This window comes from Thermobia domestica, chromosome 7 (assembly GCF_964235325.1).
Source record: "Thermobia domestica chromosome 7, izTheDome1.hap1.1, whole genome shotgun sequence".
Lineage (NCBI taxonomy): Eukaryota > Metazoa > Arthropoda > Insecta > Zygentoma > Lepismatidae > Thermobia > Thermobia domestica.
The window spans coordinates 301,531,573-301,558,371 of NC_137460.1; the positions used below are offsets into that span (position 1 = coordinate 301,531,573).

The 26,799-nt window shown below is 36.0% G+C and overlaps 1 protein-coding gene across 1 annotated transcript in view; it reads right to left on the reverse strand.

Moving 5' to 3' along the window:
- Positions 1 to 26,799, reverse strand: part of LOC145691115 (uncharacterized) — a 465,209-nt gene that overhangs the window by 98,420 nt on the left and 339,990 nt on the right. Inside the window, exons 5-6 of the mRNA XM_081766826.1 lie at positions 13,875 to 13,994; positions 11,329 to 11,546 (exon numbers count right to left, since the gene is read on the reverse strand). Of these exons, the coding sequence (XP_081622952.1) occupies positions 11,329 to 11,546; positions 13,875 to 13,994 (338 nt within the window). The remainder of the gene's footprint in view (positions 1 to 11,328; positions 11,547 to 13,874; positions 13,995 to 26,799) is intronic.

Consider the following 26,799-nt stretch of genomic DNA (forward strand, 5'->3'; position numbering starts at 1 on the left):
TCTTCTTCTTCTTCTTATTATTATTATTATTATTATTATTATTATTATTATTATTATTATTATTATTATTATTATTATTATTATTATTATTATTAAACTGAAATTTTTGGCTTGTTTACTAAATTTTCGTTTAACGTGCGCTCCTATTGGTAAATCCAGCAGTGGACCGTACGAAGGTCCCTGGTTCGGTCCCAGATCATGTGTGTCCGTAGATTTTCTTGTGGTTCTCCCTTTCCTCCCACACACCCATGCTACCAATTCTTTCAAAGTAAATTACTTTTATTAATCACATGTCTCTCTTGGGTTAAGGGCATATTTATCGAACGTAAATCAAAGACTTTATTACATGTTTCTTTCTACGTGACTTGGAAATTTGTTTGTCTTTTACATCGTACAGCTGTTTCGAAGCATTAACTTCGGAAATTTCGGTGAAAAATAAACGTGGGTCGTTTTCATAGAGCTCCTCAACTAACTGGAAAATATTGCGAATTCCTCCATTAGACTCAAGTCCAATTTGGAAGCCACATAAAGTATAGTAAAATTTAACTTGAGTCGATTGGTAATTCTTATTCTATTCTTTGTGAACTCTTGTGATTTCTTTCATTTGTCTTCTCGGAGTCGTGAAAGCAGAGATAAGTCTTCTTCTTAATTCATTCATTCGTTCTGTTGTTTGTGTTCCTCGATTACAGAAAGTTGTTTCTCTCCAATTTTAAAATTGCTTTTGGCTTCCAACCAGTGACGCTTCATCGCTGGCTCTCCACCTCAACGCAATCCTCAACAGGTACACAAACAACCATTTTCCTAATTGGTTCATTGAGATTGAAAGTCAGGAAATGCACGCTCGTTTCTCTCCCAAAGACTCTTAAATAAAATTCTCTAACGTTCTTGTTAGTGAAGACAATTCGAAATGTCTTCAATTCTGAACTAATTGATTTGTTACGGCTTCTATATTTGTCAGTTCCTTAATAATTAATTGTTAATTGTAGGCTCGTACTCAGAAGAGGGGTTACAAGCGGTAGCATTTTATTCTGTATTTCTCTACTAAACTAAGTAGAGTACGCCCTCTCTCTACTAGTGTCAAGTAGTATATGAAAGTACCCAGTAGTGTACGCAGAACTTTATCGAGGGGGTTCAAGGTACCAAGTTCATATCCTTTCAGAATTGTTATATGTATGAGTGGCTCGGGCAAACACAATGGCAAGCGCTTGGCATTTGTACCACAGAACAGTATGTAGGTAGTTTAATTTTGGAAATGTGCCTGCAGAAGGCAGGGAAAGCTTGTTATATATTTTTGATAGTATCTTGTTCAAGAGAGGGTTAAAACCCTGAAACACCCCATGTGTGTGCTACTGTATGGTTGAGCGGATTGGGGGAAGATATTGGTAAGAGGCATTTTCTAACTTTCGATCAAATTGGAAAAGAAAGTTCAACATTCCCATGCAATGCAGTGACACATACTAAGCAAGTTTTTCCTGCCTATGCAGGTACAGTCCGCAGCAAAAAACCTGCAACATGAGCATTGTAAGTTTAGTGTGAAACGACGAAGTCTTTTGCTCCAAAATAAGTGTGGAGGGGAGGACGCCGAGGTTTCTCCTGGCGTGATTCGTGCCACTTAGACGTTATGTTGATTCTCTGGGCTGTTAGGCGTAGTTTCACAATAAATTTGCATGCTCATGTTGCAGGTTTTTTGCTGCGGACTGTACAGTTCCAAACTTAAATTACCTACATACTGTTCTGTGGTCCGATCCCAACTCATTGAACCTAACTCAATTTCGCCGGAAGTGGTCCTTATCATTGACTTTTCCCGAGTCGCTCGGTTATATCGTGTCTATTGTATATGTAGTCTATGTTAGTTTCATTATTTTAGTAGTTACCGATCTGGAGTGTACAGCATTTGCATATTAAATGTGAATAGTAACACAGACAATCCGATTAGTATAATAAATCTTCGTGCAGACCGATGAACTGTCGGACCCAAGAAAATTATTTAAAAAATGAAATACATGATCTATTTCAGTATAATCTTTTACTTTCAGAATAAGGTTTTTTCTGTTGATATACCTTTACATTTCTCAAGCACACATATATACTATATGTATGATATTAATAATTGTTAAAGTAATTTTTAAAACTGTTGCTCTCAATGATGTAAAAACGCTGAAAATTCCAAAAGTTTATCTTCATACTAACAGTATTAAGTATGTAAATACGGAAGAGGGTTCAGAAAGTACTGAAGAAACAGAATAGCGTATTCCGTGCTAACACAACAACTTCAAAGTGTAAAAACGTCTACTGCAACTGACTCCTTTTTCTTCATCCCCTTCATTCCGTGACATTTGATCCAACAACAAAAGCTCTTAGAAAGAGGATCATTATAAGGAACAGGTGGCACAAAGACTCTTCATAATATAATCCTTGGTTGTGCTTTGTTAGCGCTTTAACTACACCGCGATCAAAAGATAAAAAGAGTTCTTTTTCTCGTATTTCTTGAAGCGTTCTCACATATCATTAGATGCACAAAACCAACCGTCTCATCTGGTTAATTCACAAAGGTGTACTGGTAAAGAATCTATAATGATGAAAATTCAAATGGGAGCTTTCAAAACATTTGTACCTTGTTACGCCAATCTATATGTTGTCTTCCTCATGTCAGTTAAGAGGAGTTACATATCTCTTAGCAGTCATGAGGACTCTGCTTACAGCCGCGAGATTACAGGTTCGAATACTGACCGGCCGTCATATTTGAATATTTCCCAAACCTTTCACTTATATCCAGCTGTTGAGTGACGTAATGGTACTTTTTAAATATCTACCGTATTGTGCGCGAAAGACGAATTGACACTGACCACTTTGACCTTGAACACTATTCGCATGTCGACCAATACGCTTACAGCAATGTTGCCAATGTCATATTCAAGTTTACTTCGCGTGAAAATTATGTACAAAGATTGAGAACTGTAGGAAATATTTATTTGAGGACATTGGTCTTCAAAATTTTAACTGGAAACTTAAGAGGAAAAAGACCATTGGGAAGACCTAGGTGCAAATGGGAGGACAATGTTAAGATGGATCTCGCAGAAGCAGAAATACAAAATAGAAACTGAATCCAGTTGGCTAAGGATAAAAGTCAATGCAGAGCTTTTGTGATTGCCGCATTAAGCCTTCTGGTTCCATAGGTCATAGAGTTATTATTATTATTATTATTATTATTATTATTATTATTATTATTATTATTATTATTATTATTATTATTATTATTATTATTATTATTAATTCCCGAAGACTTCGGTTCGTCTACAAATTGTGACTATTGAAACTCGATTAATACCATTCGGATGACATGTGAATTCTTAAATAGACCGTTGCCAATCATTCCGGCAGTTTCCGTACTTGCGTATTACACTGTTCCTTGGGGGTATTCCGGCGCTATTACTGCTAGACAGCGGCCTGAAGTTCGGGGTAGATAGTGAATTTCTTACTCCATGGGACCCCTTTAATTGCGTTGAATAAGGCTTAGGGCATAGTCATTCGGGGCACGATCCGGTGGGTACAGAGGATAAGAGACAACCGTGAACCCTAGAGCACCGAATGGGCTGCCGACTGCAATGTCAACGCACATTGTCGTGTTAAAGAACATTCCGAGTCCATTCTAGAAAGCGACGTTGCTGAATGCGTCTTTGCAGTTGCCGCAGTGAATTACAGTAACGACCACTATCGATGGGTGTATGTGTTCGGAGGGCAACCATTCTAATAGGAAGATTCTCTCCTGATCCCAGAATACAATTGTTATTTGCTTCCGTACGAATAGTCCTTGCAGTGCCCTTTCTCAACGTCTTCCCAATCTATGGAACGGTGCTACTTGTAACGAGTAAAGATTTCCGTTCGCATAGATTTTCGGAAATTCCTTAATTTGTCTGCATATTGTCTCAAGGGTATTGTGTTCGTACTGTAATGTAATGAAATTCAATTTCAGACATTTTATATGTAAAGTATGTTTGGCTTTTTTGTATTCAAAGAAGAAATTATTTTTAAAAGAAGATAGGATATATACTAAAAAAATATGAATGGATAAAGTCAATATGATGCAGTGTGAGTAGTTTTATTTGATCATTTTTCCTACGTACATTTCAATATAAGTTTCATAATGATTTAAAGGCAAACTTGAAAGTAAAAGATAAAAGTTAGCATTCGTATGTCCAAAGTTAATGAATGAGGCAGGCGGAAGTATGTAATCATTTTGACATTTCAGAAATATTGACCCTAACTTGTTATTAATACCCTGTGTAACAGTTTTAATATTTCTTTCATCAGATATGTTATCCACATACTATCGTTACATCAAATAAATGTCTGAAGGAGGTAATGTAATATATATACCTTAATAGGTAATCTATTATATAAAAGAGAACGCACAAATCCTTTGTTACCTCATCACGCTAATACGGCTGAACCAATTTCTTTTATTTTTGGGGGGTTATTAGGATTTGGACCCTAGATGGTTTTTATCATATCACTTTAATTTTTAATTACCAGTGTCTTGAGATAATTGACCATTCAAGTGTCCATAACGTACAAATCTTTGTTAGTTCATCATAGGTAAAAATAAACGTATTTATATGCAACCCGCATGACCGTGTCACTCGGCGGGTTAACATAAATGACAGGTGATATAATGTTAACATTTACTGCAATCTACTATGGTTTTTATCATATCACTTGAAAGCGAAAACTTCCGGGGTGACCGCAGCGAAGCGGGGCGGGTTAACATAAATGACAGGCGATATAATGTTAACATTTACTGCAATCTTCTATGGTTTTTATCATATCACTTGAAAGCGAAAAAGTAAAAATTATCTAAGTAACAAAGTTTATTGCGTTCCGGGGTGACCGCAGCGAAGCGGGGTGAACGCTGCTAGTATTATGATATAATATACATACCATAATAGGTAATATATATTCTTAAAACGACAATTAACGCAACTATAACAAGAAGGCTTTAAACCTCAATAGCTCAGCCACTAATTAAGCTAGGAAGATATTTTTGGTAGCAATGTATTTCTGAAGGAGGAAACTTTCCGCTTATATGCATTTTATGTATGTGCGGGTAGCGTGACGGAGGGGGAGGATAAAGTTCGTGGTTTTTTTTGCGTCAGGTTTCTTGGGGGAACATTCCGCACTCCTTGGGGTACACCCATAAAAATTGTTATGTGAAGCAATGAAATAGTCCACTACATAGTAATACCATGTATGTGTACTTGTTGCTTATATAGGGAAGGAGGAGGGTGTAACAGCCAAGGTGGGTAATGTTGCCACTACCGTCCCTTCCCAGAAAAAACTAAATCTTTGAAAATCGGGAAAGAAAGTTTTACGTTCCCTTCCCTCTACTCAAACAAGTAGCCCTTCCGAGAAGAGTTTCCCGGGTCAGGTATGTGGTTTACAACGCCGCTTAACGCACGTAAAAATGTAAGCTACTGAAAGAGTTGGTATGCTAAAGTTCAACAAATAATAATAAGTCTTCAAAGGTTGCAGGAACATAACTCTACTTGATAAACAACACAAAAAGAATTCAGATAACATTAACAAATTTTATTATATATATATATATATATATATATATATATATATATATATATATATATATATATATATATATATATATATATATATATATATATATATATATACACGTAATGTTGAATCTAACAACGAATTTGTAAAGTTCGTAAAAGTTTGTCCGATTTTGAAAAATATTTTCAACTTCTAGTAGATTTAAACAATTTCGATTCATGCAAAAACCACAAGAAATTTATAATTACTGAAAAATTTATCAGGCACATGTTGCATGAAGTAAAAGTCCAAGATGGCTCCTGCCTTATCACAAGACATATTCAGCATAAACCATATTTGAAATACACATTTATATTATAGAAATTCAATACCAATATTTGAACTGATGGTTCAATTAGAATATTTATCAATTTTCTATCTACATGTTTTTTTTTTTTTTTATATACTCACGGAAAAACTCAGAATAGATTTTAAATTCACAAAATAAAACATACTATACACAATATTAAATATGGTGTAACACATACCTCGCGAAGAGAACAAGTGACGGGCCCAATCACTTATTTTCAAGGCTCCTTCATCGGAAGAGTAAACAACCAATCAAAGGAGGTGGGCGGATAAGGGCCATTTTTCGCCCATCAGACAACGGAAAAATGATGTGTCCGATTCCGACAAGTTTGCAATGTATTTGTATACTAGAAGATATGTTGCATATGTAAAAATAATAGATACGTGATGATGAAAATAGTAAGTCATAGAAATGAGTGCCCAAAAAGAGTCCGTTTCAGCGTTTTGCGACATTTTGGTAATGTTTGCTGTCTTTGATGGAGGCTTATAGGAAGAAGGGGTCGATGAACCAAAATAAATCTGACTCGTCATAATATAACGCTGTGTAACCTTTGATATGAGTACTAACTGATTTTGGTTCAGTGTGTCCTTCTACCTATTAGAGAACAAAATGTATTGCGCCAGAGTATAGGACAATGAATACCGTTTATACGCTGTAATGTACGAGTTCAACTGGATACTCCAGCTCTGATGTAAGTTACCGATTGTGACTGAAAATACATGCTCAGCATGCCAATAAAATATATAAAGAAAATGTATTGTTTGCGCGGATATGTGTGTAGGGCAGCAAAAATAGAGACAGCACGTTATGGAGTATTGAGAAGGCGTTTCATTTCTGAAAGTGGTATGAGTAAAAGTGCGAGCAGGGAAACCAGTCGCAGAATGGCATGAAATTCTGCAATAGATATATATATCGAAGAATCATACATACCACGCGTCAATGAAGTACCGATGGAAGTCATTGATACGTTATATTGCAATACTGAAGGAAAGATGAAAAACAACGACCAAAAATAGTTACCTGATGTCTCCGATCCTTACACTCACAAGCACTTAAGTGACAAAGGTACGTAGTCTCTGTACATATATCATGACGATGCTTCTGTTCTCCGAGTTCAGTGGTACTGTCAATGTAAAATAGACGCACGTGTCGTCGGATGTTGTGAGCATGTTGCTTCCGTACTATGGTTTCTGGCTTACTGGCGCCACAATTCCACCGCAGTTAAGAAACCAAGTCTAGAATATACTCATACACTACAAGATGTCGCCGCTGCGCGATGGTCCAGTGGCGATTCGGATGACGACAGCAAGCACGATGCCTAATCTGCAAACTAGCTACAAGTGTCTCCAGTTATCTGATTATTATCTATGCTTGATTATTTCCGATATAATATACTGATCTCATAGTCGTAGTAGACTTTATTCTTCTTATTCTTGCCGTTAGTGTTCTATTTACTATTGCTTTATCTGATTCCAACTCATGACATTAGTGTTTACGTTCCTCATTAGCACACCACTTACGTCTTTGTTTATTATTTTTTTTTTACCTCTCATTTATAGCTCTTTCCATCAAAATATATTTGTTTTCTTATTTTTATGAGGTACACTATTGGAAACCATGCATTTCACATCTCGGGCCTGATGGGCGAAAAATGGCCCTTATCAGCCCACCTCCTTTAAATATATCAATCACATGACATTGACAAAAGACTTACCATAATACCAGATCATTTAAATTAAGAAAACACCAAACTCTCTATCGCAAAAATATACTGTAGTGGAATACAGGGAGGAAAAAGGAAGGTGAATCGGTTACCAAAATAAATAAATAAATAAATAAATAAATAAATAAATAAATAAATAAATAAATAAATAAATAAATAAATAATAATAATAATAATAATAATAATAATAATAATAATAATAATAATAATAATAATAATAATAATAATAATAATAATAATAATAATAATAATAATAATAATATAGAAGGAAACAGTATAGAAGGAAACAGCGCTGTTTCTAATCTTAAATTAAATCTCTTTTTCATTCATTTTACTCTATAATACCAATGTAAAAATCACTACGGCACAAGGGGCAAGTTTTGGAGTCTCAGTTTTTTTTTTTTTCGTATATTACATTTAATTTCAGGACAGTCTCATATAAGAGTTCTTCTACGAATATAGCTCGAACTGCACAAATGTTTCTACGTTAGAATCTGTGTCCCATAAGCTTCGTAACGATGTATCAAATGATGACTCTGTGATAATTAGGGGGTCACCAGGGCCATGAAAGCGAAGATCTGCAACAGCCCTTCGAAAATGAAAAACAGGGCGTTTTTATAGGAATTTCGTTCCGATTTTTATCTAACTTTGTGTTGCAGGAATAGCAACCATTTTTTATATTATTGTTAAAAGTGTGTTGCCTACACATAGCATCATTTTGTCAGCAGAGTGACTGCAAGAGTTGCCAGGGCAAATTCTATTTTTTTTTTAAATATTTTAGGACTTTTGTTTCTTCTTCTTCTTCTAAATAGGGCTGGAATTGCACAAATATTACCTCGTTGAAATCTGTGTTCCATAAGCTTTGCAACGATGTATTAATCATGACTTTGTGATAATTAGAGAGGTCACCAGGGCCACCAACGTGACATGCTACGATTTCATTGAAATCCCTGTCTGGTGTTTAAAGGATATTGTTAAAACTGTAACAGAGGATATTAATAATAGGTTTTGCTTTTGTCAGAGTTTGTTTATTTAAGTTATTTTCAAAGCTAGAATGAACAGTATTCAGTTACGAAACTGATACGTTGATCAAAATGCAGTCATTACTTCTGTTTGGAAGGTATTTGATTGTAATTACGGGAATAGGTTTCAGTGCAGATCAGCCGTATTTTGTGTGTAATATGAAATGACTCTGTTTTCCTTCGTATTTAGGAGAAGAAGAAAGAAAACACACTTTTCTCGCCAGTGTTAGCTGGAAGATAAAAGAGAAAGGACTGGAGTTGTTTTGTGTTTTATTTGTTTGATTCAGCAGACGTTAAAATGAGACGTTAATGGCTTCGAAAACAATGATTGTTGTAGAACAGCATCTGTTCATCCTCTCTCACGGTCGACAGACAAACTCCAGCTGGCGCTGCTTTTCTTAAACACAAAACCACACTGATCAAATCACTTCTTTCACTCTTCCTACAAAATTAAGTTTTTCATTGCCATAAAATATTTCACTTTGAGATGGAAACTCATCTTGTAGGTAAATTTTGTACTAGGAAGCCTATAACTAATGTATTTGTCACTCTGTACTGATCTTTAACAATTTTACAGATAGGATCATCATCATAAGCATTCTGCGATCTCGAACCATTTGCAGTATATTGCAACCACTGATGCCAGCCCGATATGCTACAAAATTCCATCTCGAGAGCCAAAATTTCCATTTTGCCCTTGAATGTCCTACGCTGTACTAACTTAGTAGCAAAAATTCAAAATTTATAAATACAGGGTGTATCAAAAAATATTTTACAACTTTAAAAACTCATATTGATTTATTTATTTACCTTACAGACATGGTTTTCGTGTCATTTTTTATGAAAATACATTAAGTTTTTTTATGCTTAAAAAGGTTCAATGTGGCTTTCATTGGTGATCTCGTCTGAAATCGATTTCTGTAGCATTTCCACACAAAATTCCTTACCAGCAATGTTATCGGTGTCTTTTAAGTGTTGCACCATTTGTAATTTGTATGATTTGAGATGAAGCCATTTTCTCAATACATGCCAAACTGTAATGTGTGGGACGCCCAACTGTCGAGGGTTGATTTTGTAGGACTGTTCACAAAGCTTTGTCTCACCTGGTCTACAATGTCTTCAGACGTACAGGGACCACCTGAAGATTTGTTGTGTCTTACTGAACATCCAGTTTCAATTAAACAATTATGCCACTAATAAATAGTAGGCCTACTGGGAGAATCTTTACCATACTTTGTACGAAAATTACGTTGCACAGTTGTTGCAGACTTAAATTGCTCGGGACAAGTAAAGGCAGCCATCTTTGCAGCAACTGCCGCTAGCGCTTGCGGTGGTTTGTTTCTGAACTAGTGTAATGCTTGAGTTAAAATTTGATATATTTTCCTTCAAAATGACACCAAAACCATGTCTATAAGATAAATGAATCAATCAATATGAGTTTTTAGAGTTGTAAAGTACTTTTTGATTCACCCTGTATCTGAAAAGTGAAGCTACCGTATTTAACTCATTTTATTCAAATATGAGTGAAATATTTTATCAAATAATGTCTGAAAAAGCATCTTTCTTAACTGAAGAAAATAATTGAATGCGAAAATAAGTACATTTCGTTGTCAGAACTTTTTTCAAGCACACTTTTGTGCTGTAGTCTTCTACGGAACGTAACGAGGCTATACACAAATTTCATTCTCGAGTCATTACGTGTCAAATGTTTTGGAAGTTCATTGTCTCTTGTTTAGCATTTTACTTTCTTCCTCTTTCTTTTGCTTTTTTTAAATATCAACTTACAATTTACGTTCCTTGGCACTTATTTCTTGCGATTCTCAAGAAATCACTTCCATACTACAGCGTGTTCGTAAAGTTGAGGAACCCAAATTTTGATCACGTACGTATATCTTTTGAACGAAGAACGATAAACACCTGAGACTTGAAACAAATGTAACCGTGTTCTATGTCAATATTTTCGAGATCATGACCAATGTTGGAGTTAGCAACATTTTTCTCTAATAACGAAAGAAAATACGGAAAGTGTAAAATAAAAAAAGAACAAAATGAAGAAAATCAATATTCAGTTTCAGAAAACTGATTTCCTGGGGTGAATCCATGTGTATCTGAGCAGTATGCATAAACATTTATCCATTGGTGCGAAAATGTCACAAACTTGATGCAGTATTGCCATGTAAAAAGGAGATGGTTCTAAAGGAATTCTCCATAGCCTATAACAGTCCCAGGAGAAGATGTTACTAAGTGAATGATCACCAATGAACTGACAGCTTCCTTCAAACTTTTCTTGGTGGGTTTTCTGATTGTTTTAAGTACCGGGCCGAAACCCTTGCCTTACATTTGTATTGCGGAATGGCGTTTAGTTTTGCGTACGTATCTGTTGTGGAAGAGGACGCAACTGTCGCGGTCCTCTTGGACAGCTTCCTCTTCTTGAGGTCTTCTTTTATAGGCATCTTCTTGGAGGTAGGACCAATGAGGGAAAGGTCGACCTTCTTCGTAGTTGCTCCGAATCCTCTTCGTGTCTTCCTGGTGATCTGCTGATGTTTGTGTTATGAACGCAAGAACAATGTGGTTGCTGTGCGTGAGGGTATTGAACTTTACTATAATCATGTTTATAGTGCATGACTATAATTAATGGTACAGTAATGGTAAATAAAACGACTTACTTGTGAGTCTGAGCATCGTTTCTTCTTCTCCTTCCGAGTGACGTAGCACCAATGGACTTCCGGCGGGGGTCGAGGGTTGAACCACTCGAGGGGCTGCAGGGGCAGAGGCTGACAAGGCACCGCTGCCAACACAGGAGCCGGAGCGGGGAACGATCCTGGAATCATCATCCCCGGCGCATTGTACATACCGGCATATGGATCGTAGTAGTCGTAGGTGCCTGGAATAAACAACATTATATTATAAATGATGAGTCAAAAACACTTTTATAGGCATAAAATATAAACAAGTTACAGTACAGAAATGGAAAGACAAGAAAAAATTATTGTCTGTCCAAATTAACACGCGAGTGGGTTCTGTACTCTTGTGTTCAGAGTGTTGGACTGAAGCTCACGCCGCACAGTGGTCGGAATGACGAGAAAATGCGGTAAAACTATTTGTGGGTTTATTGAAAGCTCGTTTTTGTCGATATGGTATTTTTAGAAGACCCATTAGGCTACCTTCGATTGTTCTGCTGTGATGTGAATAGTAATTTACCATTTATGCTCAGTTATGCGGGTTACCTATATAGGTGGCGAAAAAAGACGACATTTTCAAAATCAGGTGTACAAATACCATCTCGGCTCATTATGAAAAAAAAAAAATTTTAGAACTCGTGGTAATGTTATTAAAATTGCAGACTAAAGATCTCATTATAAACAAAATAAACATGTTTTTGGAGAGTAACGAAAAATTACATATAAACATGAATAATAAATTTAACCAAAAGTTAGTCCGTGTAAGAACTGTTTACAGGCCTGAAATTATCTCGCAACATGCATATTTGAGAACAAAACAATGGAACTTGTTTAATCAAGTACAATAAAAAAAAATCACAAAATTCGATTGTGAAGTTAATTAGGCCTACTTTCAAAAGCCTCTGGTGCCCAAACATGAGATTGGCGATGGTTATTTAAAAGTTCTAACATTTCGTTCGGCATATTGTTATGATTTGGGACATACTGGGTCTGAACGATGAAATTTTCGGGTCAGACGATGACAAAAAAATTGTAGCAAGTCTAGGTTTGTATCTTTCCTAGAGTTTTTCCGGTACCATTTCTTGCGATACCTGCGGGAGCCTGTTTCGAGACTTCTGAGCTTCCTCACTTAGCATCTCTATTGGGAGAGGAGCTACGGGTATAGTATATCCTTCAGCGATTTGCCATGTGCGCGAAGACATGTCTAGGTGGCAAGATGAGGCAACACAACGGGACTAGCAGTCAGTCTCTGTGAGCATTGAGCGCGTGCCCAGACTCATTGAAGCTTGCTTCGTTTGCCAAGTAGCAGGTAGTAGCAGCTGATTCTAACAATCATCATTAATTGAGAGACCACACAAAATATTAAAATGAAAATAAAACCTTGCTTCCTAGGAAAATTTTAAAAGTCTACAAATGTATAGGAAAGCATTGATTTTGAATATAGTGTTGTAAAAATTTCTCGAGTGCGCATACGAAGTGCTTCAGAAGCCTCCTATTGACCCAATTGTCCTGATCAACAATACCAGTATTTAGCATTTCATAAATATCAACGTAGAGTAACAGGTTCGTCATCTATCACACATGAAAAATATTTTTTTTTTACAAGGACGGCCAATTATCCACTTTCGACAGATGTTTTCTCAGGAATGAGTGATGTCTGAATGAAAAACAGATCTGTTCTATATAGAGTGGACATTCCCCTACCAAAAGACTACAGGCGTTCGTTCCAGTGATAGACTTCATTTTGGGGGTTTTGTCCAGCTTTTTTTTTCTCCTATTTCGACGACTGTGCGCCGTTCCCGTTCCATTCCCGGCCGGTACATCCCTATTTTCGGCGTCTACCCACCATTGTGAGGCAAACTGGGGGAGTAATGTGAATAAATACGTGACAGCCACTATAGCATTCTTTAAATAATAAGTTATATGGCCATGAACGTGCTGTCTGCTTTCTCCAATCACAGTTACACGGTGTTGTCAATTTGTGGCAGGCCATAGTATATAGGTCTACTGACTTTTCGCACCACTGCGAATGTTGTCAATACCAGGCGCGCTACCTAGAAATACTGAATTACTGTATTAATTGCCAAGCCAACGTTGAGGATCCCAGCGAGGTGCGCGCATGGTTGTTCGGGATTGGGGTAAACAACAAACACAACAGTGTTGCCAATAGCTGCACGAACAGTTTCCCTGCGTTTCCAATGCTTTTGAGAGTCTACTTTTGGGATCACCCTCCTACTATGTGATTTTACCCGACATTTCATTCTTAAGTTGCGACATTTTTATTTTAAAGTTTCGGTGTGAGGCTTCATTTCTTAAACCAAATTTTTGTCTTGTTTCTTGATACCGTCTACATAAAACATAATTATTTTTTTAATTGATAACAGTACGACCTACAATAAACAAGATTCAAGAGATCCTCAAAGCTAAAGAAATTCGGAGTTATTAGGAAGGCTAAAGGATTAAGTATTGAAAGAGAGATTAAGCTTTAATTAATTACTTCTCTATGTATTTGCTGTTAACTGATTGCTTACCGTTGACGTAATAGATGGTTCCAGGATCTGCGTAGCCATTGGAACAGTAGACGGGCGCTTCCTCTTCAGGAGTCACGACCTCGTGGTTGATTGGAGGAGACACCGCGTTCTCCACAGCGTCTGCAGGAGAAACAAAATAAAATATTAATTCAGGACATTAACTCTCTCTCAATTTAAGATCTCACTTTATATAAAACTTGAGACAGACATGAGTACATCATAAAATAATACCTCTGGCACAAAAAGCACTCACTTCAACCGAGCTATAAGGTAACTACTGTGAACATCGTAGAAAAGATAAGAAGTTTGTAAATAAGTTTGAAAGAGACTGGAAATACATGCTACCAAATACTACGAGGAAGTAAGTGGCAATATCTAAGCCTTATTAGCGAATTGAAATGTGTGATTGTATTATGTCTAATATTGCTTATTATACACGGATAGCAACCTATTTAAATATAAGATCAGTATGTTAATTTCTAATATATTTTTTCTCGAAGTTTAAAAACATATATTTATAAATTTCTGAATGGAAACTATCAAGTGTTTTCTAGGAAACAATTTCGTCTTTGAGTTCACCAGTTATGCGAAAGTGGTTTCCAGACAAAGAGGATTTCAACTTCCGGAAGAAGTGGAGATGGAAAGCTTATTACACTTTGACCTCCTACTTGACAGGATTCACAATTTTGTTCCAAATGTTCATGGGTCCCTCAATAGCGTTTAAATTCATGTCTGCAACATGTCGAAGCTCAGCTTTAAAAAAATGGTGGAATATGCTTTGTGCTTCAGTAGAATGTTCTTTCTTTTCGGAAATCCATTTTCTATTGCTGCGGAACTCAAATATACTGGGATTCATTACGTAGTGGTTTGCTTCATGACAAGGTAAAATTTGTTGTTTACTTTGCTACACTGAGCATAGCATCGACAATTCTTATTGTAGTTTTTTGCGTTGCGTTGTGTTGTCATCTGTAGATTTTGCGTAGACCAATACGGAATCAGGCCCATTGTCATAGATGATTGAATACATTGACGAACACAGAATAGAATGACTGTGTAGAAAGCTGATATCACGTTAAATGTTTGGAGTGCATGTTAGAAACTAAAGGAAGGTCGTAGTTTCTGTAGCAGAAATCTTTTGCTTCATATAATTTGTCATTTCTGTTTGACAGCAAAATGGCCCCTTTCTTATGGATGATTCTCGTACATTTCCTTCTTAATATTTATAGGTCTATTTCTTATGTAAAATCACCAGGATAACTTGGTACACATGCTCTACGTATTCCTCTGATAGTACTTCCAAATATTATTAATATGATTAATAATAATAATAATAATAATAATAATAATAATAATAATAATAATAATAATAATAATAATAATAATAATAATAATAATAATAATAATAATAACAAAACCAATTGAAATAGAATTTACAATAGAGCTGTGTGCAATCTCTCAACGTCAAGCAAGAAACAAATCAGTTCATTACACCACAGTTACTGATAGCATATATATATATATATATATATATATATATATATATATATATATATATATATATATATATATGTGTGTGTGTGTGTGTGTGCGTGTGTGTGTGTGTGTGTGTGTATGTGTGTGTGTGTCAGTTGTCTCTAGGCCCACATAGCACAACCCTTTGAATGTACCACATCTTCTATACCTGTGCCGGGACATAGCGGCTCGTACTATAAGCAGAGGATATTAAAAATAGACAGAATATATTCTCCAGATTAGTGACTTCAGCATTATGTTAGTCCTAGACCTTTTTGCAATAGAAGGGACTTGTATTATTAGTTCTTGTTCTAACGGAAGGAACATGGAAGTTTAATGAAGATATAAAGTTTGAACAATCGAATTCATTTTGAACTATTTTTTTGGAGGAATACCAGATCGGCAATATTATGCCTTTGTTCTAATGAGTAAATATTAAAATTGTCTACCAGTGTACTATGACTTTCAAGTGAGAGATAAATTCAAGTTATTTTGTATAGCAAATACCTAAGAAATTTTGGTTAAAATTTTTCAATCTGTTGACTATACTTTTCTTAGAATGGTTCCAAATTACAACAGCATATTCCAGCTTGGAATGTAAATATGAATAATACATTTTCAAGAGTGTTTCAATATTACTGAAGTTCTTACCACTTCTAATTATGAATCCTAATAATTTAAACATATCATTTAACATTTTCAATGTATTTAATGAACGTTAATTTCGTATCAAATGTAACATCCAGATGTTTAACTGTATTAGGACTGCTTATAGAAGTATTATTAAGCTTATAATCATATTTAAGGTTATTTTTCTTTCTGATGAAGTATAATACATTACATTTGTTTATGTTTACTATGAGTTCATTGACTGAACACCAGTTCGGAATACTCCCTAAGTTGTGTTCTAAATTAAGACAATCAAGCACGGATTTTATCTTGGTGTGTATTTCGAGATCATCAGCGAACAATAATTTTTCACAGTTGAGTATGTGATCTGGAAGATCATTGATAAATCCTTTTCAACGGACGCCGAGTGTCGTATATGACATACGAAAATTAGCATTATTTGTCTTCATAGAGGGACAACATGGGACATACGACACGCATATTTTCCTTCTCTTCCTTGTCGTCAGAGTAAGCGCTGTATTTGATAAAAAGTTGACAATTGATGAACGCTTTCCGTTGGTTCTAGGCAGTGTTTTTCAAGGGAAGAAAATATCGCAGAAACTGAAAAATGACACGATTACGTAAGTATTCTACTTCTCTTTCTTTAACGCACTATTTTTTGTAATGCCTGTTGATTAATCTTGTTAAAGCCTTGTTGATAAATACGCAGTTGATTATTTTGCTCTTCTACTGTGTTGGAGAAGACGGAGTCCTTTTATTTTATCATGTGTGGTATGCAATACTGTGAAACCAACCGTTACAAAGGATGATTATTCATTATCCGTATCTCATGTTTTCAATCTCTCCACTTGGGTTTTATGAACATGTGACCGTGTTTTAGGTATTTGATATTGTAGTTGTGTTGCACAGATTATTAAGTGTGTAATACAATAGGAGTACGTAGTTGGGCGGCAATGCGGATAGATCACTACCAGAATATTGTTTCTCATTTTTTATTGGTAGAGTTCCAATGTGTCCTATGTGACACATATGATTGTCACTACTCTGCAAAATAAAAGCAATGTCTCTTACTTTTTGCATATATGGAGCGAAAGCATTACGAAAATATAAAATTTACAAAACAAAACTATTTTGTTCTACTAGTGACACTGAAGAAGTTACGTTTATCCTTTTCAGTTTGTAAGAGTATTGTTATTTTATAACCGTGCTGACTCACACAAAATAGTACAACCTTTTTACGGTTTTTATTTTTACGCTACTCTAGTGGAAGCATGTCGAAGCGAAATTGCCTTGGCCTCAACCCAAGATAAGAGATTCGCAGTTCTTGTTGCTTTCTAGAATTATCAGTGACATGGTGATGAGAGGCAACAGAGTTTTTAATAACTAATTCATGTCACGCCATTAACCAAATAACAAAACACGATTCACACAGTTGATAATTCGTGGGGGGAAGGGGGCTAGCCTTGTCTCGCACGTAAATGAGACAGAGTCACGCACCCTGATTTAGACATCATAAAAATGAGTTGAAGGTAGGTCATTTAGCAAACTCACGTTTTTGCCACGTATTACTATTATCTTTCGGTTGTAAAAAAGCAGAAAAGTCTGTGGTATTGAAAATTAGAGGGTTGCAGGTTCGAAGCAGTTGGCAGCGTATATGAATACTGTATTTGTATCGTCAAGTTTCTGAAATACTTGTTTATGTAATGTCTAAGCAGATTTACTTTACGATAAGTGACCACGGTTGGTTCTAGGAAAAGAAATGACGCAGGGGGAGGGACAAAGTTTTATTTTAGAGATGCCGACCGGCACTCTGGTTTGAATTCAGGGTTCGATCCTCCAAAAGGTTTAAATCTGAAATGAACTGTAAACTCACGTTTCATCCAGCGTCAGAAGTTTAAAAAATCGCGGAAATAAAATGAATTTTTAAATGTCACAGTCTAGAACAGCATCTTTCAACCGCTGTGTCGCGACATATTAGTGTGTCGCAAGATTTTTAATGTTTTCTAACTTAAGATCTTCTGCAAAGAAATTATCTTTAGAAGAATAATAAAATTTATCGCCAATCGACTTGATTTCTCACTTGTCTTACAAGTTTATAATAAAGCTGAAAAGATTGCCTTTAACACTGTTCATTTTTCTTTGGAAAGAAACACTGGACATCAGAGTGTGTCTGTCAAAGAGTTCGTCCACGCATAGATATGCTTTCCAAAAATCGCCAGGGACAAATGTCTCACAAGTTTTAACTTTGATGTCTTCTTATATTTCTGATGGTCATATTTCTTTCTCATATTCCTGCTTAAGAGTCATAAGTTTCTTTTATGTTAATATGTTTCTATTCAAAAGTCTTACGTAATTTGCTTGTGACAATTGTGTCTCATAGTCCTTTCATAATAAAAAAAATGTATTGTATGTATTTTTATCTGTTTGCTCTTTTACATCTAGGGAAAAAATCCCAAGTAGGGATGTCGCGAAAGTTTAAAACGTTTTTTGATGTGCCCCAAATGAAAAAAGGCTGAGAAACGCTGGTCTAGAAAATAACTTTTTAATTACATAGCTATTTGTTTTAAATAGTTTAATTTTACTTCCTAGGGTTATCCCTTAAGACTAAGCGAGAGGGATGAACAATGGCGCGAATGATTATGGAATAATTTGGTGGAATGGGAATGTGCCAGGAATGGAGGAAAACCATCGGAGACGATGTTGTTCACAAGAACCTCACATGGCCAAACTTTGAACCAAAGATACCTCGCACGTGAGGTGACTGCTCTACCACTGAGCCACCGTGCCCTGTTACTAAGTTATTTGTAACTTAATAGAAGGATTATGTTAAGAGTATAGGTCTACAACAATGACTGGATGTCTGAGGTGCTTAAATTGCAGGAAGTTATGAACTAACGCAGCACTATTAGCATCTACTTAGACAAGTTGATCGAGAATGACTCATTTGTAGTTATTGCCTTCTGCGTTTGACAGTGTGACGGTTTGTTAGGCATATTTACCTATAATTACAACCCAGCCAGTGACCTAATTATTTTTGTCGGGATGTATATGAGTATATGTAGAGATACAAAATGTATTCTTTTACCCGGACATATCTTCTTTTTCGTGCTTTACAAATGGGCAGAGCAGATTTTAGAAAAAAATTAGAAAAGTGCTCTTTTTATTGGGATGGTTATTCATTTATATATATTAGACTTTAATAAAACCTTGTGCTGCTTCTTGAATCAACTTGAATAAAATATAAAATGACAGCAAAAATTAAACTGTAACACATAGGTGTGCCATATTATAGTTTCAATCACTTTTGTGATATCGTGCAAATATTAAAAAATGCACTAAATGCTTTTATCTATCCAGTATAAATAAAATAAAGAATTTATTTGTTTGTTTGTCTGTGTGTGTATGTATGTGTGTGTGTCTGTCAGTCTGTGTGTCTGTGTGCGGCCTGGGGACCACACGAGTGGACCGAGAGTTACCAAATTGGGTCACGGGTGCCTTGGTCCAGGCCCCAGACCAAGACGAAGCCTTTTTTTTTTAAAAAAAAAAAATCGAACCAGGGGTCTGAGGGGGGCGTTTATCTGGACATGTAAAAGTAGTAGAAAATGACCGACATTAGTGTGGATTTCATTGTTTTCGCGGTCGCTGAAGTAAATCTTCCATTAGCGATGACTTGCAAACGCAGCTACCATTGTATGCGAGCGGGGGTCAGCGGGGGAGGGGGATACCGAGACATGTAAAAATAGCCCAAAATAACCGATATTAGTGTCAAATCCAAAGTTTTCGCGGTCGCTGAAATGAATGGTGATACTCCCACAAGCGTTAACTTCCAAATGCAGCTTCCATGCGAAGAATTGGTATATTCAGCTAGTTAATAACAAAAAGATGATCGCTGTTTTAATATATTTAACATGTTATTCCTTTATGCAACCTTACATTTAACTTGTGGCCTTTCTTACTTTTCCTGTCAGTTAATTGTGTCTACTATCACCAGGACGTACACACAAATTTATTTCGGATGATGCAAAGCTTTTCGGGGGTCCACATTCAATATGTAGTTGTAGATTTTCTCGAAAAAAAAAAACGCATGAGTATTTACATATTGCCTATATCCATATAATTTGTTGTATCGATCGGTAGATGTCTGTTCTTTCGTCATTTTGTCAATTAATAATAATATTGTAAAAATATTTTTCTTTTATATTTAGCTTATATATTTTTTTAAAGAGAGTTATTTGAGATATGTCGCGAACGAACTGTGCACATATTTTTCATACGTCAGAAACGGTTTGAGATGTTAAATTCACATAAACACCATTATGATTCTCATATATGAAGTAATATTTTTTAAAAGGAGTTGTCCATTTCTAAAGGGGTGAATTATATAAACTGACTACACATTATGCATAAATATCGATTAAAATGAATGCCTTTGTTCCTCAAAGAACGAAACTCTCTGATGCGCACTGTGCTTATAAACTAATAATATTTTATAGTCAAAAATAATAAAAAATAATTTTGAAAGAATAGTGTTTGAACCCAATGAATAGCATTTTATTTAATTTTTTGTTTAAGATGACAAGAGTTTTAGCCCCTCCCCTGCGATGCGTGCGAAGGAAAGAGCACGTGGCAGTCAGCAAGTAATGCACGAACTCCCAAACAACATGCGAACTCCAATGCAATTCCACGTTTACATTCAGGGCTACCAACCTTATCCACATCATCCACATGGACATTATGATCGTATGAAGGGAAAAACAATAAGGGCATGGGAAGGAAATTAATGAAAACGGTGAACAGATAAACCTTCGAATGTTGAACACAAATAAATTCTACACGTTGTAACGTTTCAACACTTCCTTTCAACTAGTGAAAATTAATGAAATTTATTTTTTTAAAAAAATTGACGTCCCACGATTATGCACAGTGAGTGGACTTTTGGACCGTTCTTTCTGGAGAACTTTTAGATCACAACTCCAAAATTAAACTTCTACTGCCTTATGCATAGTCGTTTGCAGTTTGCAGCTTGTGGCTTTTGCGGTTTGTGGAAATTTTCCGTCGTGGCTTTTGCCCTTAATTATTTTATACTTGTGGCCCTAAAGCCATGAGTGAAAGTCTAAATACATTTGTATGATGAACTCGTTTGCTTTATCTAGATCTAGAACAAAAACAAGAAAACCATACAAGATGAAAAACTCGAATATTTTTAAATAGCTTTTTGTTGATTTTGATCTGAAACAAAGTGAAGCTCCATAATTGAATAAATGGCTATATAAGGTAGAGGTCTACACTGCCCAGAATTTTTAGCCCGGGCCCGATCCGGCCCGTAAACTTATAGAAATAATGTAAATCCCGACCCGAGTCCAAAATATGTTAGCATTTAGACCCGAGCCCGGCCCGAGCTCATGTGATAATCAAATGAGCCCGAAATAAGCCCGAATTACAGAAACTCTATTTAGGGGTCTTATGCAGAGTCGTTCTGACGCGTGATTAGTGTCATTCTAAAGAGTTCGACTAACATATGTTTCCTGCATTAGTCAGGCCTTTAGTATGACTCTAATCATACGTCAAAACGACTCTGCATAAGGTGGTAGAAGCTTAATTTTGGAGTTGTGATCTAAAAGTTCTCCAGAAAGAACGGTTCAAAAGTTCAATAAATCTCTTGTACAGTACATTTACAAACTTGGGTCCGAAAAGGCCCGAGAAATATGGTTGTATATTGAAAAAGTTACGGCCCGGGCTTGAAGTGATATATGCTTTTTAGAAGTCCACGGGCTCGGCCCGAGCCCGTGCAGACCTGTAATACAAGGAGCTATGTACGTATTGTACAGGTAGATAAGTGAAGACGACTTTTATATCTTCTGTTGATTATTCAAGTACATAGTTTAGTCCGTATTATTTGTATGCTTATATGCAATAATTGTCCACTACCAGGATCGAACAACGGTCCCCACACATCAGAGCTGAACGCTCTACTACTGAGCCACAGTGGCTCCATGAATTTTCAAATTTTAATTCTCACGATTATATCCTGTGGACTAAAGGAGCAAGACGGTTAATGAAGGTGAATTGTAATGAAAAAACTGGTGGAATGAGAATGTGGCCTGGGATCGAACCAGGGACCCTTACACCTGAGGTGACCGCTCTATCACTGAGTTGCTGTCCACCGAACCATGTTTACTCATTGAACATGTACCCAGAATTATAACATTCTCTCCAACACCTTGACTCAGTATGCACGCCTTTAGCAGATAATCATCAGAACTGATAACAGTTTTCCTAACCTTTCAAAATGCTGTATATTCTTAGATTAATTTCTTGCAAGGAGTCTAGTGATTATTTAAACAACAGAGAGGATAGTTACAATATACTATAATAAATTGATTTTCCTTATAACTATGATATTTCCGGAAATGACAACTACAGTTTTTGTCACGAGATGTTTTCCATTACAGATGTTGCAAACCCATTCTTCTATCAACAGAAGGTTTGCGTTAGTAGAAAGTTTCAAGAACCGATACTATAGATCGTTATATGTTGATAACAGGAAAGCTTCTACATGACTCACGAATTCGTAAGTTAACGTCGTATTGATTGGGCTAAGAGTAGAATTGACGAGGAAAAAGAACGGAAAGCATCTATCGTTCCGCACAACATGGATTTGCGTGTCTATTTATCTGTGTGCCTCGCAGAAACTTTCGTAAAATTTTTAGGATTTTAACGAAGCTGGGTTGTGCGCTTTATTCGAGGTTTCGTAAACAATCCTACGCTTCACATTGAAATACATCAAAAGTAAGGGATATATTGAGCTTATTTTCAAGTTTACACTTCTATATAATGTAATATCTAAACAATTGTCCAAAACAACTTTCGTTAAAAAAAAAAAATCGTTGTCGTGAAACAGCATGCTACTTTCCTTTGAGACTGAGTTTGACACGCTCATTCGAGTTTTCAGGGATGAATCAGATCTTTTCGTATTGATTTAGCGAAAACGGATCTGGCAATTAAATGAAAAATGGTTGATTATAAAGGGCTATTAGCCAGACTATCATGGATCTATAAACAGAAAGAGTGATGTTTGTGGGAATGACTTCCAGGGTAATCGCCATAGAGATACCAACGCTGAAAGCAAACATTATTGCGGGAAAGTTTTACAAGGAAAATGCTGTCGGGACCGATTGACTTTATGAATTCCCTTTTAGATAGCAACGCAATGCAAACATGTTCTTTCATTCTTGTTGCTGATAAGTACGTGCCTCGTAAGTGCGTTGCATCAAAACTGTTGCATATCGCAAGGGAAGTGCATAGCTGCTTTTATCTATTGTGTTTGAATTTCTTATCTTTGGACCACGAACTCTTTCCACCTAAATGTTTTTTGATCTCTTTTATATTTTTTCTTAGTAGCTCTGATGCAAGTATGATTAATCGTAGTAAAAATCACGGTGATGGCCACTGATGAGTTTAAATCCTTCTAAATTTGGCTTTATTTAAAAGGTAAATTATAGTCTTTCAATCAAGCAGAGACAGTATCCTCCCTATTTATCCTAGGATCGTGGTTTGTACCTCATTCTCTGTACAATAGAACAACCTTGCAAACGATATCATTCATATTTCCCTATCATGTCTCTGAGGTGGAAAATTTTGAGAGAAATCGGGATTTTTATTGAGTTTTCTTTTCAAATTTAGATCCCCTCTGGACCCCCTTGTGTTAACGCAGTTCTCAAAATCAACTAAAAATAGTAAGGGGTGTACTAAATGTTTGTAGAAAATTTCAACCTTCTATCTTGAATACTAAGGGCAGGGAAAAATATTTACCAATGACACCTACACTGCCTCAGATTACTCCAAAAGACCTGAATGTAATATAAAAATCTCCTGAGACACTTTATTTATCTTACAGTCATGGTTCTTCCATCATTCTCCTCAGAATAGAACAGACTTTCAAATGACACCATTCACATGTCTCCATCATGTATCTCAGATGGAAAAATCGTGAAAAGGGAGATTTTTGTCAGAAATATCCCATTTTTTAACCTTTCTCCCCTCTGAAAAAATCTAAAAATTATTAAGGGGTATACTGAATGTGTGTGCAAAATTGCAATCTTCTAGGTGCGAAAGTAAGCCGCCAAAAATACAAAAATAGGCCCTACAAAAATTATTTTTTAAGTTATGACATCATCACCTCCTACGTCTCGACGCAGAAAGGCGTGAAACCATACGTTACGTATTCTACAATGCCCCCAGGCATGAAAACAAAACCGAAGTAATAAACTTTATTAGTTCTTTTTAATCGAATAATGAAGACAATATCCAATATACTAAATAGTAAACGTAATTTAAAAGGACTCGTGCCCTTTAGAGCAATCTTAAAGGAGTATACCGGAGTCTTCGATTTTTTTCCATACAAATACAGTAGTGTTAGCTGCTATCTTATTTAAAATGTTTGCTGAATCCTTAGATGGATTATCTCGGGATTCTCCCATTTCCTATCCATTTCTTCATGCACCATTACCATCCATCTCATCAACACCATCTCCTTCGGTGCATAACCGTAGGACGTTAAACTAAAACGTACAGTTAGGATTAAGAAATGAACTGAGAAATAACCTTTGAACGTTCAAAAACATGTTAAGTACTCTTAACTTATAGTATTGTTGCGAAGGTGTAGTGGTAATATATTTCTAGAAATCAGTAGTAGAGGAAGTGGCTGCTTTGCTTAGCTTAACTGTGCGTCTTAGCTGCTGACACGGCGTCGCAAATGTTTGGAAACTTTTAACTAACCCTTAACTAGTCGCGTGAAAAAAGTTACGTAATTAGTCGCGTGCGGACTTTTGTTCCGCATAATAACTACATAGTAAAACTCGTGTAATATTTGCTTTTTTTTAAAAAATATTTAATTTTAGGTTAAAATATTTGTTTTAATAGGCGTCTTAATTTATTTTATGCTATGAAGACCTAAACTAATATAAAAATATGTTAGACATAAATACCTAAACAATGAAGGAACTATTATGTTTTTTTTTTCCTCAAATAACAAGAATAATAACATGTATAGTTAGTCCTGATAAGAAATATAGTTTTTATGTATTTTGAAACGTTCATATAAATGATGCTTTTGCCTCTCGGTTTACATATCCATACTACTTACATATCCTCGTCTTCAGGTTCCTTCACTCTATCTTGATGATTACATTCTTTGCAATATGTGACAGTTTCTTTATGCACACCGCACACAAATTTTTGATACTTGACACAACAATATTTGGTCTTCCTGTTGATCTTCGCTTAATTGTTGTCGGCTAAAAACAATAAACTGAAAGAAAGCGTAAAATTTGTAGGAGAAAAAAAGGGTAACTTATTTAGTCGCGCGCGGAACTTTGCTCCGCAAAATGCATCACTCCAAAATAAATAACAAAATATTCACTAGTGGCTTGGGCAACAATTCAAATATGTATTGTTGTTTAATCATGAAACTTTAAAAGACAGCTAGACAAAAGTTCAAAATCATACGATCGAAAGTAAGGAAAACAAAAACAAAAATGTAAAAGTGCGGAACAAAATTCCGCATGCGACTAATTAAGGGCTAAATGACCTTACATTGTTTACCACCTCGACCATACTTTTACTGATAGAAATTAAGTATCGCCTAAGTTGTCCCTGAACTGACAATATGCGTGTCTTAGATATGCCCAACAGTGACATTAATGCTACTTGTAAACTTATTTCATTGTTGTCGAATGTTGCTACATACTGTGCGTACTTCCATTCTGCTTCTACATCCAATTGCAGTACATTTTCATATGCACATTAATAATATGAAGCGCTCCTCGTAGTTAGAAGAAACTCAACAAAAGGCTACTACGTGCAATATGAGGTGTTCTGAGTACTTTACAATTATAAAGCGTGTCTAAATTAAACCTGCCTGGGCAACACTGTGCAGTCTACTAAGCATCGAGGAAAGTGTGTATTGGATGAGTGACACCACAGTTAATAATAGACATTTATCCATATCTGACGAAAGCGTACAGAAAAGGTAAAGCGGTGATTGGAAAGCCATTCCAAATTGATCAAAGCGCTGTGATTCAATTCTTGAAGGTAGAGACATCTGTGTCAATATGTCGAAAATGATAATGACTTTTTCCTCCGCATTGTAGCAAGGGGTGAGACGTGGTGCCACCATTTCAAACCTTAAACCAAAGTAACAACGATACAATGGAGGCATTCGTCATCGCCAAAAACTAAGAAAATGAAAACCCAATAGTTCCCAGCAAGATTATGCGTACGGCATGTTTCGAGCATTACAGACCATCACTGTTAGAGGTCAAGGAACTCGGCTTCACAGCGAATGCAGAGCGCTACACCGTGACGCTTCACAAATTGCATGCAGCCATACGAAGGCAACGTCCCGGGATGTTGACGTTTGGTGTCACCATTCTTCATGAAAATGCTCGCCTGCATATGGCCATACGAAGGCAACGCCTAAGATGTTGACGTCTGATGTCATCATTCTTCATGACAATGTTTGCTTGGACATGGCCATATGAAGACATTCTCCAGGGATTGTTGACGTCTGGTGTCATCATTCTTCATGACCATGTTCGCCCGCATGTGGCGGACATTGTGCAGGGTGCATTAAGGAAGAAATGATGGGAGGTTTTGTTTCACCCACTCTATAGCCTGGATTTATCACAGCGATGATTTCAAAGGTGCAGTGATGGAATTGTTCAGTACGCAGCCGAAATACTCCTTCTCGGCCAGAATTCGACTCCTGGTGAAAAAAATAGTG